Genomic DNA, 20,131 nt, shown 5'->3' with positions numbered 1-20,131 from the left:
GATGTAAAGTGTGTGTAACTGACAAAAGCTAGGTGTATTTATTGTAACATACAAGTTTTCAGGTATTCTGCCAAAATTACACCTAAAAATGGTTTGATGAAAGCTTCTGGGGTGGTCTTTAGTGTCTTTGCTTAGTTTTTATATATAGCAAAGAACACTTTTATAATAAAACTGTAACCTGTGTAAAACTCTATTAAATATCTGAGTAAGACTGTGCTTCAAACATGGGTGTGGTAGCTGAAGGGATATCACCACCAATATGCAAATGCAAACTTATTTGCCATAGCAGCTTCTGTTTAGGTGTGTGTTTACTGCAAAAGCAGCCATTGTGCACAGGACAACTGGCAGTACCTGTGCCCTTGCTTACTGACAAGTTACCTTCAGGCTAGCCTGCAGGTCGTGTTTCTGACAGTCTATTTAGATGTAAGTTTTAAATACCTCTATGAATGTGAAGCTGACAATCCAGTCCTTTGGATGATTGCTCTTCCAGCATTACACTGTGAGGCTTTTTCAAGTTTTAAGTACTCTGATCTGAAAGACACCTGAGAAAAGTCACAATTAAGAACAAACTTGAATTTGTTCCTTGGAGGAGATGCTGTTGACCTTGGCAGAAACCTGATTGCTTTGTCTGAGGGTGGCTGGTGAGGTGTGGGCTGCTGGTGGCGATGGGTGTGTGACGGATGCTTCCACTACACTAGGTGCTAGTCTACACTAGAACTTTAAAGTTTTCCCCAGCCTGACTTTGTAAAAATTTATAGGAATTAAACTGTTGTTTGCATATATGAATACCTTGAGGTGAAGATCCAGGGCTGAAAAAATGGGGACAGTCTGGAGAGCTTTGAAAGACATACTGAGGCCTTAACCTGGTGTGAAACAGAGCTTTAGTACCTCAGGCTTGATAAACTGCTTGTCTCAGTGAGACGTTTTTCACAGTAAGCTCAACTCTATGCTATGCGGTGTTGCAGCACAGCCACACTAAGTACGGTAGTGGAAAAATTCTCACCTCACACCCACAGCAACAGTCATAGTGTATGTGCAGGTGCCTGGAGGACGAAGAGCCTGCTAGGGCTTCAGCAAGGCTGGACTGACTGCTGTGGGCTACATTAGTTTTTGGTATTGCAGGGAAAGCTCCCAAAAATACAGATGGGCCCAACAGGCTTTATGGTGAGTGGTGGGAGAAATATCAGAGCACTGAAATCAGCTCAGAGTTTCCCTGAGAAAAATTCTTCTTTACTATTTTTAAATCATTCTCCTGTGTTTGGGATTCGTTCTTCCCCAGTTGCTTCAGCGCTGCTGGCAGCAGGGTGGGCTGAATCAGACAGTCCCCTCCTCAACAACCAAGCAGCTGCCAGCTGTAGATTCTCTAGGTTAATGCTTTTGTTTCTTGGTCTTCTCTGAAGTACTTGGGAAGGCTAGAAAGGAAAGAAAACATGATGATGTTTAACTAGAGACAGCCTCTTCCGTTTTACTTACCACTTCCCCGACTGTTGCATTTTGTCTTGTGTTCTCCAGACATGCCCCAAACTAAAAATAAATAAATAAATAAATAGTCTCCTAGAACAGAAGAGAACATTTGTAGGGCCAGATAAATGCAGTGCAGTCCAGGAAGCCTCCGTGGTGGCACGGTAGCTAGCCGTGGGGCCGAGTGGCCACTCCAGGAAGGCTGAGTTTGAGGTCTGGCTTGGAAGGGTCGAAGCTGCTTTGGCTGTCCTAGTTCAGAGCCACGTGGGGGATAGCTTGGCTGCCAGCTATGGCATAGAGGCTAAGTGCTGGTGCTGATTAGAGCTTTGAAACTGCAACCAAAATAATTATAATATGTGTAATTACAGTCACGTTATTTCATTAAAATTATTTCTTCATTATGTGTAGATATTTGTGATATTACCTAGGCAATATGAATGGGTGTGTTGCCCATCCAGAGAATTATTAAAGTCTCTCCACCTAGTACTCCACCTCCAAGGGAAATTATTTCTTATAGTTCAACTATTTTGTTTACTTAAGCGTATTTTCTCTCTTTTTGTGCTGTAGCACCTCTGAGTTCCACATCAACAAATGTGAATTTGCAGTCTTAAAAGTTGTTGTGACCGTGGATGTAGATGCTGTGTGCCTGTTGGAGCAGCGTTCGGGGTCTCCTGAGCTGTGCCATTTTAGGGCTTGGTGGTGGCTGAAGCTATTCTGGGTTAAGCCTGTGTGTGGACACCCAGTTCTGGAACGAGGAGCTTCCTTCCTACAAACCTGATCCTTTGCTGGAGTGGAGCCAAGTGCTTTTACTGTGGAGTGAGAGCGCCGGCATGTGGGATTAATCAAGAATAGATCCGTGGGTAGAGAAACATACAGTTTCCATTTGATGATCAAAAAATCCCTTGGGAGGGAAGTGTGGGGTTTTCTGGTCCTGTGGGATGGCCATGTCAGTGGGAATTGTGCACTTCTGATGATAAGTAATTCAGTGTCTGGTTCCTTGGCGCTTGGAGGTCGTAGCTGCTTTGTCATCTTATGTTCTGAGCCCCTTTCGCTACTCAGTGCTTAGAAGAAGAGCAGGGGTGTAGCAGCCGCCATTCAGGCCAGCCTGCCCTTGCCAGGGTGCCTTATGGCCTGGGGTGAACTTGGAAGCAGTGATGTCTTTGCCTCCTCACATCACAGTAAAAAAAAACAAAAAAAAACAGGGGGAGGGGGCAACCAGACTTTCAGGCAAATGAAGCAACAGCGCTTCAGTGGTTTTGAGCTGAGCTGTAACTGCTGGCTTTTCACATAACTTTGGAGTCTGAAAAGAAATGAAAGCGTTTCTGCTTATCTGGTACATCTGTGCTGCAGCATGAGCCGCTTTCCTTGATGTCTGAGTTCTTCCTGCTCTTGTCAGAGCCTGTGTCACTGCTCCTGACCCTTCACAAACCACCGCTGAATCGGGGGGTGGCTGGGGAGCAGGGATGATGTGCCAAAGACACCGTCTGCTGTTGCCTGAAAAGTGTTTTGTGTGCTAAAGGTTTGCTTGGCTGGGGGTGGCTGGGAAGTAAAGTGTGCATGGGTTGAGGAGAGCTTGCACCGAGGTCTGCTGACTGCTGGTGGATTTCTGAGGGCCTGTTTTCACTGTAGGTTGAGACCCTTGATTTTCAATAGGGAAATGACTGATAGTAACTGGAGGGACAAGGAAGTTCCTGGCTGGATGCCTTGAGTGTAGGAGAAAAAAGTGAGCTCCAGATCTCAACAACTTTTGTGTTTCTTTTATAAATATCCAATCTGCAGATACACTGGATACGTGCGTTTATCTTTCTGCAGACTTACAGTATCTCTTGTTTCTTAATGGATCTAATGGTTTCCCTCTGCAAAACCTTTCTTTTTGCTTTCTCAGCATCATTTGATTTTCTTTCTCTTCTGTGTTTTCATTTAGTTTTTTTTTAAAAAAAACCCACCAAACAAAAAATGCTTGCCAAAAAACTCTAGTGCTCCAAAGGAAAGAGGAGACCTTGCTGCAGAGCTGGCATCTGCAACAGAACACTGATGTTTGAGCGAGCTGGTGCCTGTGCTGTGAGGTTGGGCCCCCATCCCCTCGCAGGGGAGATGGTTGGAGGGGACCTGGTTTGCCGTGCTGCCGTCGCACACCACTCCGTGTAGAGGAGGTCATGCTGGTTGTGCCTCTTCCACTGAGGAGCATGGGCACGTTCATCGAAGCTGTAAAATCTCAGCCTTGCAGTGTTGTTTTTGCATTCGTCCTTTTGCGTTTGAGCGGGCAGTGTTGTGGTCCCCCACCGGGACCCTACCGAGGGCTACTTTGTCCGATGCAAATGGAGGCCCGTGCACCCTCGTGAGGCCCTTGCAAACACGAACTGCAAGCTGCTGAAGGCTTGGCACTGAGCTGTGCGGAGCCTGTGCGTGTGCTGGCCCAGGGCTGGCCGTAGCCCTGGCCTTGAGCCAGCGCAGGGACACCTTCCAGTTGCCAGCTGTGACTCAGAGTAAGCTTCAGAAGTGTGTGGCTGTGCCTGAGCACAACAGACATCTGAGGGCAAAACCCATCAGCAGCAGTGTCATCAGCAGGGCTTGAATTGTGGATTTCTGTGCTTAGTTCAGTGCTCGTGTGCCATATTCAGCCCGCTTATTTCTATAGTTTACAGTCAGGGTTTTTATTTCTTTTCAGCTTCTAAATACCTGACCGGTTTGGTGTCAGGTTGGCTTTAGTGTCGTGCTGCAGTGGTGGGTGCTGGCAGTGCTGCCTGGGCGGCAGGTGCTTCTCCAAAGGGATTTTGATTTCTAGAAACAGTCTTCCCTTATGCTGAACTTGTGGGTTTTTATTAATTTCTTTTTATAATTATTCCTAAACGTAAGGCTTAGGAGCCTGCTGGACCAGCTGCCAAACAAAGAGCTCTTGGGTAGTGGGAGAAGACCTTAAAAATAAGCGCTCTGCAGCACTGCCCGTGTTACACGGCTGCAGAGGGTTGTGCACCAGTGGGAAGGGAGGCAGTTGTTCAGCTGCATCCCGGTGAGTAGTGGGGTTATTTGCCCCGCACCAAACCATCCTGCTTCCCCATCCATGGCAGCTCTGGCAGTTGCATCCCTCTGTGCGATGGGCAGAAGTGCAGTGCGGTGCCTCTGGCCCCGGCAGGGAGAGCACCCAGGGGCCAAGGATCTGCTCCTGGTGGGGACAGTGCCACATCCCTTTTACCAGTAAAAGGGAACTGCTCGACTTGCTTGATTGTAAGAGTTTTCCTGGAATTTGTGGCAGTGTTTCAAAGGACAGTCCCGTCCTGTGACCAGCTTGTCCCCTGGAGCCTGTCACAGCCCATGGCTTTCTTTAAGTACAATAACGCAACGCGGGGCTGGAGGGTACATACCTCCTTGGCTGCCCTGCAGGGAGAACCTGGCCCTGTCCCAGGCTGGTGGCTGCTGTAGGAGATCCTGGACCCACAGGAGATTTGCTGGACCGGGAAGCAGCAAAGAGCTTTAGAGGCAGATGCTACCAGAGTTTTGATGTCCCAGTGGAGATACCTGGGCTGGGTCAGTCGAGGGCCCGTGAGCCCGGGGGGAGGAACTCTGAGTGAAGGAACTTGCAGGAACAGCAGCACGCTGGCATGGGCAGTGGTGCTGCTGCTGTTGTCTTTGAGTTCATGGTGGTGCTGCTCTGGGTTTTATCGACTGTTAACCAGCAGGAGCAGGCTGGGATGTAGCATTAAATCACTTAAATAAAAAGCCTCTCATTAAACAAGAAACTCAAAGCCACATGAGTTTTAGCTTCTGTTTTACATAGGTCTCCTGGGAACTTTCTCTCTAGCTGCACAAACCTCTGTCTGACCACAAGGACTTAGCAATTTCTTTAAATATCAATAAATGTCATGTAATAGTGGAGCTTGTGCAGGAGTATGGCTCTGAATCACAGGACTGATAAAGAGGCTGACAGCTGATTAGAGAAAGTCAGATTAGTCAGCCAAGACAAGAGTTTGGGTGGGTTAAAAACTAAAACAGGTATTTTGCCTCGGGACTCCTGGGAGGGCGAGCAGGGAGTTGAAGCTGCCCATGGGGGGCTCGGAGCAGACTGCTGGTGGCTGCACGTTGCGGTTGGTAAAAACCATCACCTTCACTTAGCTGGAGCCCTGCCAGGATGCTCCCTTCTTCACATCACTGTTGAGCCCACTGGGAAAATGGGTAGGCAGATGACTTAAGAGGATTGTTAGTTTTCACAATACGTTATGGCAACTGGTTACATCGCTTATGTTCATCCTACCATTGATGGTTGTTCTGGGTTTTCTCTTTTTTTTTTTCTTTCTTTCTTTTCTTTTCCCCCTGAATTCTAGGTTTAGGTGGAAAAAATGAGTGGGTGGAAGGAAACTTGAGCAAACTGGCATCAAAAATTACAATCTTGACAATTGTAGCTCAGCTACTTGCTGACCACAGAGGTACCTACACCTCCAAGAGGCTTCATTTTCCCCCTTGCTTTAGCTTTATGTTGGCACCTGTCTGTAAGCCCAGGCAGAGCACTGTCTCTGACTGGACCAAGAACCTTTTTTTGAGGTCTAACTCAGGCTGAAATGGGCTCTGGGAACATCTGGGCATGTTGCCAGACTTGCTTTCTTAGAGGTAGCTGTTGATCAGTCATCACCCATGCGTGGACAGGATGGAGGTCCCTTAAAGTGGAGTGCTAACTGCCACCAAACACCCACCACCACCACCCCCCCCGAAGCCCTGCCAGCAGCCGGTGGTGTTTACGGAGTGAATCCCCTGTTGGTTTGACGTAAGGTACAGAAATAGAAATGGAAGCAGGAACAAGTACCTAGGTGTTCCCCTTTGAGGAGACGGCACTAACCACCAGAAGTCATGTTCGTGTCTGTTCCCCATACCCAGGACCAGACTGCCGGGCTGCGAGCTTTTCTTTTTTCCTCCCACAGCTTTGATGGAGGAGCATCCTCGTACAGACTAGCCAAGGATGTTTTCCTAGCAAGGGGAAACAGGGATTCAAATCCCTGCTTAAATTAAGGAGGCGTTTTAACCATGTTCCTTCCTTCTTAGACAAGGGCTGTACTTACAGGGAGGGGCAGTGACAGCCTTACCCCTTCCCCATGTTTTAGAACCAGGGTACGCTCCTCCCAGAGAGATCCAGGAGATGCCGAACTGTTAAAAACCCGTCCTGTGTTTTTGTACTGGATGAGGTTGATTTGTATCTGGGTCAGTTGCTGTGGTGGTTTTTTTCTTCAGTTACTGAGGTGTGAGGAGTGGCGTTCAGCAGTGCTGTGCGTGATGCTCTGTGCGTTCATGGCCGGTGAGCTGGTTTTGTAATGCTGGGGGTGATACTAATTTTTGGCCTCTTAACAGCAAAGTGAAAAAGGAAGTAAACAGTGAAGTATAAATTGTCACAAAGTTTCCTGCTGGTGCAGCCTTAACTGGAGCAGTAAAATCTAACAGCGGCTACAGAGAAATGGGGAGTCTTCTCAGGACATTGAGCAACGAGATGACAAAATAGCAAATAAAATCTAGTGCTGATAAAAGATGTGTAAAGGGGTGAAAAAATCTCTGCTTAAGTAAGAGGAACTGTAAATCGGCCTTTTTCACACAGAAAGGAGATCTTTTGAGTTACGGGCAGTGGCTGGTGATGGCAGAGGGGGTGAAGAGGACGCTGGAAATGTTGGAGGACCTGTGCCGTGGCCATCAGCCCCTGGCCCTGCGCCCACTGCCCTGCGCCCACCTGGCAGCCACGGGGGCTGGGGGTGGCTGGGGGTCCTGAGCGCGGGCGAGACCTCGTGCAGAGGAGGTGAAAAGGGAACCGGTTGCCGGTATGGGAGGAAGGGACACCAAAAGATGTTATCAGGTGGCCAGCTCAAAGTGACAGCAATATGTTTCCAAGCAATGCACATAGAATTTAAATAGGGAATCCGTTGCCGCTAGGCTTCAGGGATCCGTGGGTTCAGGTGTGTGTTGGTCAAGCAGTTGGAGAAGTTGTTGGTGGCTCTGGAGAGCGATGCTTTCAGTGCAGCTGCCCCACGACCAGCAGCTGAAGACAGCGGTGCCCGGGCAGGACTGCTGCCCACAGCCCAGCTTTTCGACGCTCTTCCCAAGCCCACCATCACCAGCAAGCGAGTCACTTCGGTGGTCTCTGACCTGGCTCCGCAGAACCATCTTGTGATGGTGTAAAAAGGAGAACGGGAAGAGGGGCAGGCACGTCCTCTCCTGCAGCCATAGCAGCCTTCACTTGCAAGTACGGTTTCAAGTCTCAACCTGTTAAAAAAAAAAAAAAAAGAAAAAAAAAAGAAAGAAAAACTCCCCATCGTGTTTCTTCTCATGATGACAGTGACACAAAGGAAGCTGTGAGAAGCGGCACCCGAGGTGTGATGAAATCATCTGCAGCTGTTGTGGGTTCAGCAGCGCGCAACTGTGTGGGAGTCGATGGAAAGAGGGGGCTGCGATGCAGGGTGTTTGGAAACAGGCCGAGAGCTCTGCTTCCAACCAGAGCTGTGTCAGCCTCATTTGCCTTGTTTCAGGTATTGAATAAGGCGTTCCAAAAAACCTTGATGCTGTTTCTGAACAGCTTAAGGTCCTCAGAATGCCCTGAGACCTTCCCTGGGTCTGCGCTGTTGGCACAATAAATTTTCTTTTGGCCTAGCACAAATTAAACGTAACTCTGTGTGAGTCAGAAAGCCACTTGTCACTTCAGCACAAAGTCCACCTGGCGAGGTTGTTGGCAGAGACCTCAGTGCTCTGCTGCTCGGCATTAAAACCCTGTCGGGGAGAGGTGCTGCTTGAGCAGCCAGAGGAAATACTTCATGCAGAATAAAGGGGATGTTTGGGGTTTTTTTGCTCTCAGTTACACTGTCATCCAGGCTCCCAGTCCAGTGCTGCAGACCAGATTTATTACTCAGAAGGCTTTCTGGAGCAAAGATTTCTGTGGGAGTATCAGCATTTGGCTGATGGAGAACTGCAGGCAGAGCTGAGAAAGTCCAGGTGAGGAATGGATCTTGCCTCGCACACAGCCTGAAGCTGGGCAGGACGCAATCCAACAGCACTGCTGCCTGCTGCTGCGGTGGCTGGCTGGCTTCTCCACACCTCCCGTGTGCCAGTGCCGTCCCCACCTGAGGCTTGCTTGGGTGGCAGAAATGCAGGAGAGCATCTCTTTGCTGGCGCGTGATTGCTCTGGGGCTGGAGCAGGGGCTGGTGTTACGGATCCCAGGCCATCAACAGGGCACGAAAATACACCTTCTGTAGATCTAAGGAACATCTTGATTCTCCAGATGTCCATGGCAACGTCAGCCGAGGGCTTGTGAGACCTCTGCACTGGAGAGTGTGGCCCAAGCAAATCCCACCTGGAACAGAGGTGCCGAGGCAGGGGGAGGGCAGGCAGGTCCCGTCCCCCCCCCCCCCCGAACTGGGCTGGTGTCAGCTGCCACGACTGTTACACCTGCCTGCCTTAAAAAGGGACTGTTAATGCTAGTGTGAATAAACGGCATCGCTGTGGCAGCAGGGGACACGGCTCGGGGTGTGCCCACGGGGTTTTCTAGGTGGGAAAACTTGAGTTGATGAAGTTTGTCTAATTGAACAATTTTTGAACTTCTGACACTGCGTTTTGTAACATCTTCTCCCCTTGGAAGCTAAAAGTAGCTGGGGGGGGTTGAACAGGGCCATCCTCGTCCCCTCCTACACGGCTGGGTACAGGGGACAGTGGCCAGAAGGGATGGTGATGGGCTTGGGACGGTGCTGGCCTTCAGCGACAGGAATTCAGGGTGTCTTGGCAAATCTCCCGTGGGGCAGGTGAGCAGCTGCAGTTTGCAGCAGTGCGTTTCGGCCCTTTGCAAGCCAGGTTTTGCATTTCTCCCCAGCGCAAGGAGGAGGTTAATACAATTTTGAAAAGGCATCAAAAAAGTTCTTCAGGTGCTCAAGAGGCATCAGCAACCCAAGTGCTGCCACGCATCGGTCCGTGTTGGGCTTGATGATCTTAAAGGTCTTTTCCAACCCCAGTGACTGTGATTCTGAGTCCCTCTAAGCGTGTATTGGTGATGCAGGCGGCTACGGAGGGGAGAATGGGCCAAGAAGGGCATTTACTTTTTTTTTAAAAAAGGATGTTTTTATCATATACAACAAGAAATAAAAAACCCAAATATTTTTTCGTTGCTGTGAACAAAGTACCATGTGCTTTGTGTTTTCCGTGAATTAGCGGTGCTTACTCAGCCAACATGCTCTGGGTAGAGACACACTGGCTCAGACTCCTGCAGGGGTGAGGTGGTGGAGTTTTGTTTTATTATATAAAAGGGGTTTTAGAAAGAAAAAAAATCTTTCTGTGTTCCAACACTCTCTGAGATTCACATCATTTTTCTACAAAATATATATATTTTTTATAAATTAAATCTATAAAACAACATTTGCATTAAATAAAAACTAATACCATCACAGTATTTTTACATTTCAAAATGTAACGCTTCAAATGTTCACAGAAAAATAAATTTTTCAAGAAGGTGCAAATGAAGTACCAGTCAAGCCCAAAGCTTTCTGTTGTCTGATTTTAGAGAAATTATTATTAAAAAAAAAATAAATCCACATTTTAGCCTTTCTTAAAAGTCTTTCAGAGCCTGTTGGGTGGCACCTTTGACTGTGGCTTATAGTGAGTTCCCATTACAGTAAACTTCAGAAAGGTTTGGTTCCTCAGGCTGTGTTTTAATTACGCTGCTGTTAATCAAAAGTAGGTGTGATGGCACAGGGTCAGTTATTAGTGAAAGGGCAATAATTTGCCCCATCTCTGTTGAAACGAGGACCCGAAAGCCTCGGTGGATGTCTAGCCTGGATAAAGCCCCTGGAAGCACAGCCTCGTGTTAAAGCTTATCCGAGGCAGCGATACAGCCTGAAACCGTGTGGCTTTTGAGCCAGAAATGGGAACCGATGGCAGAAAAATAGTGTCTGGATGCTTCAGTGACTTTGTGATTTGGGGGTGTGTCGTTTGCTACACCCCAGAATGGAGGCTTGGGTAGTTATTGAAGCAGCAAGTCCTTTGGGGCCACCTCACGCTCCTCGCTCTGTGGTCACCATGGCTTGAGGCAAGCTCTGGGCGCTCCATAGATCCACTGCTTGATTGTCTGTTGTTTCAGAAATGTATAATACCATGTCTATAATACTAATTTTTATGATCAAATTCTTTCTGCATAGCAAGACTCCAGAATTTTTGCCGCCTTTTGCTGCAGCCAGGATGCGTGACCAGTACACGGCCACTTAATGTCCCCACCTGTGACAATGGGACACAGCATCGCCTCTCACCATGGGTCCGTGTCCTCCTCCTACACCAAAGCTACCTCCTCCTGGCTGCCCCACTTAGGTACAGTGCCTGTGGGAATTACACAGTGTTACTTATGTTCAGAGAAAATTTGCAGCCAAAGTTTTAATGTATTTTTGGTCAGGTTTTGTTTTGGGGGGGGAGTTCTTTGTTTTTCTCCAGCCTGCACTGAAATCAGCAGAAGCTCATCTAAGTCATTGCTCTCGGTGTCCTGGGGGAAAAAAATTGAGCCAAACCCACAAATCCAGTGAACACTTGAAGTCCTGGCAACTGCTGGAGGAAGGCCAGTGTTAGCAGTCCATGGCGTCCTCCCTGAGCTCATCTCTGGAGTGCTTCCTCACGTAACTGAGGTGGTGGAGCTGAATGCTGTCTTGCAGATCCTGCCTGGAAAGGCGTCTCCTGAACTCATCTGTAGTAAAGTAGTAAATGACTGGGTCCACGCAGGAGTTCAGGCTGGCGAGGCACAAAGCTACAACATGAAACACTGAGATCACCTTCTGGACACACCCGTTTTTAATCTTTTTGGTTTTGACAAAGAAATCCAGTGGAAAGCTGATATGATAAGGTGCAAAGCAAATCAGAAATACCAGAGCGCAGGTGAGAATCATCTTTAAAGCCTTTTTTTTCTCCCCAAGGTCATGTGAAGCAGAATTTTTTTCTTTTAGTGATAAGATAGTCTTCCACGAGCAGTATACGATGATGAGTAGGGGTGTTACAAACCCCAACAATTCACCTATGGTCATCATCGCGATGGAGATGGGAAGATCAACTTCCTTTACGGGGAGATCCACAAAACAGGTGTTTTTTGCATCCTGGTGAAGTCTGAGAAGGGGGAAAGGCAAACAGCCAACACAGACCACGACCCACCCAAGGATGCTGATATACACATCACAGATGCGCTTGCAGTCGCTGAATTTGAATGGGTGCATAAGAAACAAATATCGTCTTACGCTGATGCAAACCAAGAAGTAGATGCTTGCATACATATTGACGTACTTCAGGTAGAAGCAAAACATGCAGAGACCTCCTCCAAATTCCCACGTCCCGGTCAAGTAGTAGAAAATCCTCAGGGGCAAGGACAAGACCTGGGATAAATCCGCAATGGCTAAATTGATCATAAATATTACAGCCCTTTTAGTCTCTTTCATGTACCCATAGAACACCCATAAAGCTAATGTGTTCCCTATTAGTCCAGGGATCAGGATGAAGGTGTACGTAATCGCGTAGTAGGGCTTGAGGTCTGTTTCAGTGCAGGTCGAACTGTTCATCATGGTTGTGCTCCAGATCCGTGCTCAGCCTCGGCATGGTAACATGTTCCTCGCGCGTCCTGCAGCCAGGTTGTCCGCGGGTGGTCGGTGCTTAAATAAAAAGGTTCAGCCCTGGCGCCCGTGTGTGAGGCTTCGCTTACCAGACAATCGTGTCCACTCTGGGGAGGAGCTTTGTTATGGGGTGAGTTAATTAAAGTCCTGCTCATGTGCTTTGCTCATGCTTTTTGCCAGAAGTTACCAGACCTTACTGTAGTCGGTTGCAGGATTGACAGAGAGGGGATCCACACCCTGCATCATCGTGTGCCGAAGCAGTCAACAGTTTGTCACCAGAGCTGCAGCTCTGTCACCTTTTGGGAGGCATTTCAGCCACTTCTTCCAACACAGGAGCTTGGCAGTGAACGTGGCCCCACAGCTGCAAGACAGAAAGGTGCCGTTATAATGCTGCAGGGAGACACAGGTCTTACAAAGCGAAAGGTACGGGGAAGCCTGCAAGAGCGGTAGGAGCATCTCCCTAGCAGAAACCTGTTGCTAGTGACAGCTGTGGTGGGCAGCCCAGCAAAGGGAGATGCAAAACCACTGAGGAATAAAAAGAAAAAGTGTTTAACGGCTGCTACAAACCCGCCTCCCGTGCTGTACTGCCAGGCAGAAGTCACCTCCGATCACAGGGTGTATTTAAGATGCTGCCAGGTTTCTGCGGCTGCATCTTTCCCAGCTCCAGCTTCTCCAGATGAATCTCCCTTTGCCTCCGGCTGCGCTGGCCTCCCCGTGCCCGAGCATGCAGCCAGCACAGAGATGCTCCAGTGAGTGCTGTGCCTGCATCCCTCCTCGCTGCCCTGCCGCGGGCAGGGGGATCCTCTCGCCTCACACAGCACTCAGGAGTTTAACGCTCTTCTGGTCTTCCCAGGAAAGCCCCTCAGAAACTTCCCACCTGCACCACGGCTACAGACAGCCGAGAAGACGAGAGATTGACACCTGCCCCTCATGTAAATAAGCCAGACACACGTGCTGGACAAATGACCGCTCTCCCCAGTGCAGCTGGGGCTGCTGCAGAGGGGGTGCAAGTCCCAAGTCGGTGTTTTTTGCTGAATCAGGGTCAACTTTTTCATTTCTCTTTCATAAGTAGAAGATAAAACTTCTTTGCGTGCAAGCAGGGATGACTGGCCTGCTTATTAAACACTTTTTGCTGCAGAGCTACCTGCATTATATTAAATTCATCTTTCTCACAACTGCTTTTTCTAAGCCTTTCCTCTACCTGCCTGGCACATGTGACTGTTGTGGATGTTGGAAACACTGTCACAAAGGTGACTGTAGGTGGACTTCATTTTAAAATTGTTTGCATGGGAAGCAGCTGATACTATCTGAAACTGTCAGACAGAAGAAAAAAAAAAAACCAGATCTGATAAATATAGAGGAAATTCAGATCTCTGTCCAAACACTCTCAGGTTTGCCTCTTGCTTCAGCACAATGAATTAACTTGCAGGTCTAAGTGGGAGAAGTTTTTTGGTACCAACCGGGATGCCAAAGGCACATATGTGAAGACAAAACTATACCCTGCTGCAATCCGTGACTTTTTTCCTGTGCTTTGAGGTATAGGTGTTAAAATGTGAACGGTTGCTAATGAAGCCAATATGAAGTCAACGTTCAGCCCTTGCCAGTGTGATTGCACCGAAACTCTGTAGTAGCTTTGGGTGAAAGCAGAAAATCATCAAAATGAAATGGTTCACAGGGGCAGCTTTTCCGTGTCTGTTTGGGCAGTTTCTCTTGTGTGCCACTGAGTAACGAGTCCAGTGAGACTGAGATGTCTTCCTTTCTTCCAGGGAGCCAGCATCTGACACAACCAGTAGAGCAAAATGGCTTGTGAAATAATCCCATTAAACTCCAGAAGCAGCAATTAATAAGCCATAGAGTGAATTAGCCTTCTGTTCAGAGGCTTCCCAATTCTTTTATTAATTCTCCACCCAACTTCCTACGCACAAACCTCCACAGCTAATATTAAAAATCTGAGTAATCTCTTAATCATGCAGGAAAGCTAATTGGTGCTCACCTACTCATTAGGTTTTATCTGTTACTGGTGGGCAACTTGGGCCGAGGGCTTCGGTTTCCATTTGCTGGAGCTGGACTGGGACAAGCAACCGGGAGAGGGTTGTGGATGTGGCTGGTTTTTGGGTACCTGTCATGCCCTGGGGTTCGTGGCTGGTTAACCCCTCTGGGGCTTCCTGACAGCGGTGCCTGCTTCGTGCGGGTTCCTCCCTTCTCCTCTGTACTGGGATCGAGCCAAAGCAGTTGGCCAAAACCAGTACATCCTCCCCAAGTAGTCAGAAATTGCCTTGCTGGGTTTGAAAAAATGCTGGATATAGGTACAGGCAGAGCAGGCTGGCTGGGAGCTGCTTAGTGGGGACTGGTACTTGGGGAGGATGGGAGGGATGCCCTCCTTCAGCTTGGTTTTCCATGGTGATGCTGAGGCCCTGTGAAGACACGTCCATCTTTACTGTTACGGCAAACTCCTCAGCGTGATGTGTCCGGGCTTCCCATCATGGTCCTGGTCCTGCCAGCATGTCTGAGGCAGACGACCGTGTCGTAGGTCCCTGGGCTGTGCACTGGCAGTGGGAGGAGGGCACCAAGGACAGGGTGCATCCCCCCACTCCCGAGAGCCCCTCTGTGCCTCTTGGCTTCCCCAGTACCAGCACTGTCCCCCACAGTGGGGGTGCCCGGCCTGGCAGAGCAAGGGTGGATCACAGGGAGCTGCACAGCTTTGGCTTGAGTTGATTTTCACATTTTTTTCACCCAGAATATCTCAGCTTCTTGCCTGAAGTTTGCTCTGAAGTGGCAGCAGCGAGGTGCTCGGGTGAGGTTGCGGTGCCCTCGCTCGCTGCCCGCGCGGGTGTCCCACTCCTGTGGTACCCAGCGCTGCTGGGGCAGGGCTGTGCCTGGCTGGGGAGCATCTGCAGGGGCACTTGCAAGCAAAAGCCTTAAACCTGCATTACGCACCTCTTCCTTCCAATCATTTTTTGTAATTTTATTTTTTTTTTAAACAATGTTGTCTTTCATCTCGTCTCTTGCCCAGGGGCTCCTATCACCCAGTCAGGGAGGCTGAATCATGCTCCTTTTCCTCAGGCTGCATTCCCAGGAGGCTAAATCCACCGTGTCTCCATCACTGGGCTGGGAGACACACAGAGGGAAGGACAAGGTGCAGTCCCAGCCCATCTGTTACAGCCCAGCACACACATACACACACACACACACACAGAGCACACTAGCATTTTTCCTGCTGCCCTCCCAGTGCCTGCATCCCCTCATGCCCGCTGCACCGCAGCTTCCCCACCACACCACCCTCTGCTCCCTCCAGCCTGGCCCCAGGGCAGGGATGCGCTTGCAGCACCATAAACCTGCAGCCCCAGGGCTCTGAGACAGCCCAGCTAAGCCAGGGAGCAGCGAGGGCGCTTGCCCAGGGCACCCAGAAACGCCCCTGCCAGAGCCGCTGCCCTCCGAGAGGGGGTAACAACACAGCAACGTGAGAAACCGTGCTTTGGAAATCCCGAGCAGCAACATTGCACAAGTTCAGCCAAACATGCTGTGTAAAAACCAGCAGTATGTTAAAAAAAACCTCCAGAAAGAGGAAATTTTGCTGCATGTGCTGTGCTCGCTTCCCTTCGGTGCAGGGGGCTGGCTGCGGTGGTAGGTGCGAGACTCTCCCCAGGCACGGCTTCCTTCTGCCCCTGAATGGTTTTTCCCCCCTTATTTTGCTGAGCAGACCCCACGGTCAGCCACGTCAGGGCACTGGGTGAACACTTCTCACTTGTACGTGATGAGTCAGAAGCCCCAGGTGAGTTTTGTAGACAGCCTTTACAACCAGGGCTCGCCAATGCTTGTATTGTGTAAATGCAGGGCATGTATTGTGTAAAGTATTTTCTATATGCTGCAGGGCAGCCATGTATCCGTATGTTCCATATGAACAAGTGCAGGAGCTGGGGATGTGGGAACAGTCACTAACAGCCACAACACCTGTGAGGACCATGCCTACATCAGAGCCCATCACCCCTCTGGGAGCAACCAGGGTCCTCACCTGACGGTGGTTATAACTGCCCAGGTCCACACAAGCTCTAGTTAGTAAATCCAGCCACAGCAGCTCTTAAAACCCAGCTCAGTGAAGGAGAGACTCTTAAGCCAGTTTGGGGGATTGTAGCCCATGTTTATGGGTGCTACCCCTGCTGCAGCATTGTGCCTGGTCCCCTCTTGATGACCCTGGAGGAACCTGGGATGCTGACCAGCACCTCCTGCTCCCTCCCAGAACCAGGTAAGAGATCAGCCTGGCTGGATCCTACCACCAAGCGCCGCTCTTGCAAGGACTGCTGCTGGCCTGGGTGACCCGGGCACCCTGCGTTTGGTGCTGGCCTGCTTTTTATGCTGTAAGAACTTGTAGAGCCGGTGGCAGCGATGGCCTGGGCTGTGCCTGGCAGCCTGGTGTCGGCTGCTGACTTACCCCTCTGGGGGGAGGCTTGGGAGTGCCGCGGAGCAGGACCTCGCTTCTGGTTTTCCTCTTTCTCCTCCACAGCCTAAAGAAAAAGGAAGAAGTGCGCAGGAGTCATTTCAGATGTAAATCTAGTGTCCAGCTGAGGCTGTGCAGGCAGAGGTGGTGGCCCAGGGATCAGAGCAGGGCAGCGGTGTCCAGTGCCGGGCTTCCCCCTGTAACCGCTCCTTTTCTCTGTCACCTGGACTGCTGCTGTCCTGTTTCAGCAGATATACTTACTAGTAGTAATAAAATGGGTATTAACTGAAAATAGAAATGGTAGAAATATAAAATTATGATTGCATGGGATTGATTCTAGTTCTTTTAAAAAATGTCAGGGGAGGATAAAGGCTTTTCTCCCTTGAAGCAGTTTTCTGGTAGGTATTTGGGTTTTATCCCCTCTTCCACAGGGGCGATGTTGCCTCTTGCTCTACTAACTGTGGAGAGGGCTTTTTCTAATTCTTTAGTAGCGTCTACCCACAGAGGCCGCAGCGCTTTTGTTAGGCATCCTCGGGGCCTCCTGTGTTTTCCTGTGCTTGTCCTGACACAGCAGAACCCCTGCCCTGCTGTGCGCTCTGCCTGCCCAGCCCCAGCCCGGGGGTCTCCTCGGCGGCACCTCCCAGCCCGGGTACCAACCGCCTCCAGAGCATCCCTCCCTCCCCTCACCCAGCGCCGGTTCTGCACCATGCACCAGTCATACTCTGAGTTTGCCAATGCTGTTTGCAAAGCGATACGGGTGAGAGCAGCTTTTTCATTTTGACTCTGCTGCAGAACAAGCGTCTGTTCATCCCGTCCGATTTCCATGGTTAACTGGGACTTGAGTCACTAAAGGTGCTGAATGTTTGTTCCAGTGGAACAGCCACTATTTTATAGATTAGGACTGTGGGGCAGTGGCACAGCAGAATGAAAAGGTTTCTTTCTATTTGTTCCTTCATTAATTTCTCATTATTAAGGTAACTGAGTGTTTCTGTGGTGTGCTGACCCTCTGCCTTGCTCATGCTCCCTTCCTTTCTGCCCATGTCCATGCTGGGAGGAGCGACAGAGTTGCCGTCACCTGCTGGAGGGAGACTTTCCCCCTCTGTCACTGAAATTTTGGGAAGGGGCTGTGGGGCTGGAGCCCTGGCGGGAGCTCCCTGGGCTGGGGGGCTGGCTGTGCGCTGGCAGTGGTGAGTCAGGCAGGCAGCTGGGGACACCAGGGGGGGATTTTGCCTGGGCAAATCCCAAAAATATGCAGGAAAATATAAATACTCTGCATTAATGCTGTGTGAAAGATGCTGCTTTTGCCTCTTAATCCTTAGTAAAAGCACTTGTTGTCCCCTGTTGCTATTCATCCTGGTTTAAAAGGGAAAATAAACCCCTAGCAGCAGTGTATTAGCCTAATCCCCCACGCCTCTTCTCCCCTCCCGGCACACCCTGATGTCCCTGGTAGATGTGAGTGGCAATGAGCACCAAAGCTACGAGTTTTCCACCCAAACCGCCAGCAGTCCCCCCGGCAGCGCAGCCGTGTGCCCCTGCTTGGGCCGCAGATAACCCTGCCTCCTCCCTGCCCGCTTCTGGCAGCCAAGTGGAAAATTGCCAGTGGAAAGTCAGCATGCTGCCTCCTGGGAGGGACAGAGCGCTGAAGAAAACCCATGGGACAAATGCAGTGAGATGAACCCAAGCGAGACCCAGAGTGATGGGCTCTCTCCGGTTCTCTCTGGGCTCGCGGAGATGGGGCTGTGTGGCATCAAAGCCCACCTGCAGACGAGTCCCCTCACAAGCAGCTTGTGGGCTTTGCAAAGGCTCAGAGCGGCCACATTTGGGCTTATTCTTAAATGCGGCTTCTTGATGCTTGCATAAGTCATGAAAAGTAGGGTTTGAAACTTGATGGCTGGCTGGTCTGGGGTAAGCTGTACCTCTCCCCTCCCCTGGAGACACGGGGCATCTTGTGAGCACTCCCAGGCACTCGCTTTCTATCAGTGGGGCCGTTAGCTCCTCACCCTGGGCTTAGCCTGCGTCCCCTTGCTGCTGCTCATTTACTTTTGGAGGTTCACAGGGCTTGGTGGTTACCCTGTGCCCCCCTGCCCCTCGGCAGGGTGCCTGACACCCCTCTCGGCGCTCCTAGCGCAAGCAAGAAGAGGCACCAAGTCTGCGTTGCAAAAATCGGGGGGGGGAAGTAAAATTTAAACCCGTTAGCCTGAACTGAAGACAAGCGGGGATAGAAGAGTATCAGGCCTACCTCTGCCGTCTGGGCGAGCTGCTCTGGTGTGAGACGGGGGCCCTGGCCCGTGGGTGCCGCTGGCGGGTCCCCACCCCTGGACATGCAAAGCAAAAGCACAAGTGCCGGGAGCAGCCCCAGCGTGGGAGGGACGGGGCCCCCCGGCTGGCAGCGCCCTCTCTGCTGCTCCTCCTGCCCCGCGCTGGATATCACCCTTTTTCTTTCGTTTTTGGGGTTTTTGGGTGGTGAGATATATATGTATCTCTGTTGGTTTCGGGGTGTTTCGGAAACTGCCACCGCGACTCAGCAGTCGCTGCTCACGGTGGGGCTGCCAGCAGCCTCCCCTGCTCTTGGGGGGGTGGGGGGGGGGGGGAGGACGGGACACCTGGACCCCCAGCATCACCTGGCTGGAGCAGTGGGGGCTGCCGTGGGCGAGCGGCTGCTCCAGAGCCCACTTCTGCAGAGGAGATGGAGCTAACCAGGCTGGTGAAGCGAGATGCTTCATCCGTGATTTTTCTCACCCTTCCAGAGCTTTCTGGGAGAGGTTCCCTCGCTCCCATCTGGATGCCGTCACCCTGGGCTGCAGGTCCCAGCGCCCAGCGCCGCGGGGGGCTTCAGAAGCTGCTCCCAGTCCCGTTTGGGCTTCCCAAAAGCAGGGCGCTCTCAGCAGGCGTTATTTCCTTATCCAGTGGATTTCCACAGCTCACGTGGAGCAAACCAGGGTCACGGCTGAGGGCTCGCCTCTCCCAGACGAATGTTTGGGCCCCGGAGCGGTGTCGCCCCCCGCCAGGCTGCTGGGCCAGGGCGGCCCCGCGGGGAGCCCGGCGGGTGCTGGCCATCAGCAGGGGGCGGCGCTGGCCGCGGCCGCCCTCACCGGGTTGAGCAGCAGCACTTCTGTCCTACCCGTCTGGGGACTCCAGCCCAAGAAGTATTACAAACAATATTTATTTTTTTTTAAGATCAAGAAGGAGCAAGGCTATTTTGAAAAAGTGACTTTTTTTTTTTTAAAAAAAACATTTTTGTAGCAATTCAACCTAAAATTACTTGTAACTTTTAATTTGCATTTATTCATCTTTCTTGCATGTCTGCTTGGGAAAACAGGACTTATTTTGTGGCTTGTGGAGAGGGTTGCAGCTCTGCAGGAGGGTCATACAGGTGCCCAGGTGCTCGGCAGCATGGTCCGCTGCAGTGTCCCCACCACAGCATCTCTGCTCGCGGCAGGTACTAGGGACTGTGGCTCCTACTCCTTTAAAACAGCATTGATTTCCTTGTACAATCATGCCAGCTGATAGCAGGGTTTTTCAGCTCTCTACATCTTTTTATTGTGGTTTATAGGAAATTAATCTCTTGGGCACATTATGGGCTTTTACAGCCTCGCACTGTGCCGGGTTTGTCACCCCTGCGGTGGCACAGCTCCTCACTGGGGC

The 20,131-nt window shown here is 50.5% G+C and overlaps 1 protein-coding gene and 1 long non-coding RNA gene across 2 annotated transcripts; one reads left to right on the top strand and one right to left on the bottom strand.

Annotated features, from left to right (window-relative positions):
• Positions 1–7,727: 7,727 nt before the first annotated feature.
• On the top strand, positions 7,728–11,451 carry LOC130158857 (uncharacterized). The gene is made up of 2 exons (XR_008825511.1): positions 7,728–8,418; positions 8,706–11,451. It is a non-coding gene; the product is annotated as an uncharacterized LOC130158857 (long non-coding RNA).
• GPR174 (G protein-coupled receptor 174) lies at positions 9,687–18,912 on the bottom strand. Its single transcript, XM_056359940.1, has 3 exons — positions 18,726–18,912; positions 16,481–16,553; positions 9,687–12,412 (listed from the first exon to the last, which is right to left on the bottom strand). The coding sequence occupies exon 3, from the start codon at positions 12,001–12,003 to the stop codon at positions 11,023–11,025; it is 981 nt and encodes a 326-aa protein (XP_056215915.1). The 5' UTR covers positions 12,004–12,412; positions 16,481–16,553; positions 18,726–18,912; the 3' UTR covers positions 9,687–11,022.
• Between the last annotated feature and the right edge of the window lie 1,219 nt (positions 18,913–20,131).

Source organism: Falco biarmicus, chromosome 14 (assembly GCF_023638135.1).
Source record: "Falco biarmicus isolate bFalBia1 chromosome 14, bFalBia1.pri, whole genome shotgun sequence".
In the NCBI taxonomy this organism is placed as follows: domain Eukaryota; kingdom Metazoa; phylum Chordata; class Aves; order Falconiformes; family Falconidae; genus Falco; species Falco biarmicus.
The sequence above is the reverse complement of the archived record's forward strand: the minus strand, read 5'-3'. Positions and strand labels throughout refer to the sequence as shown.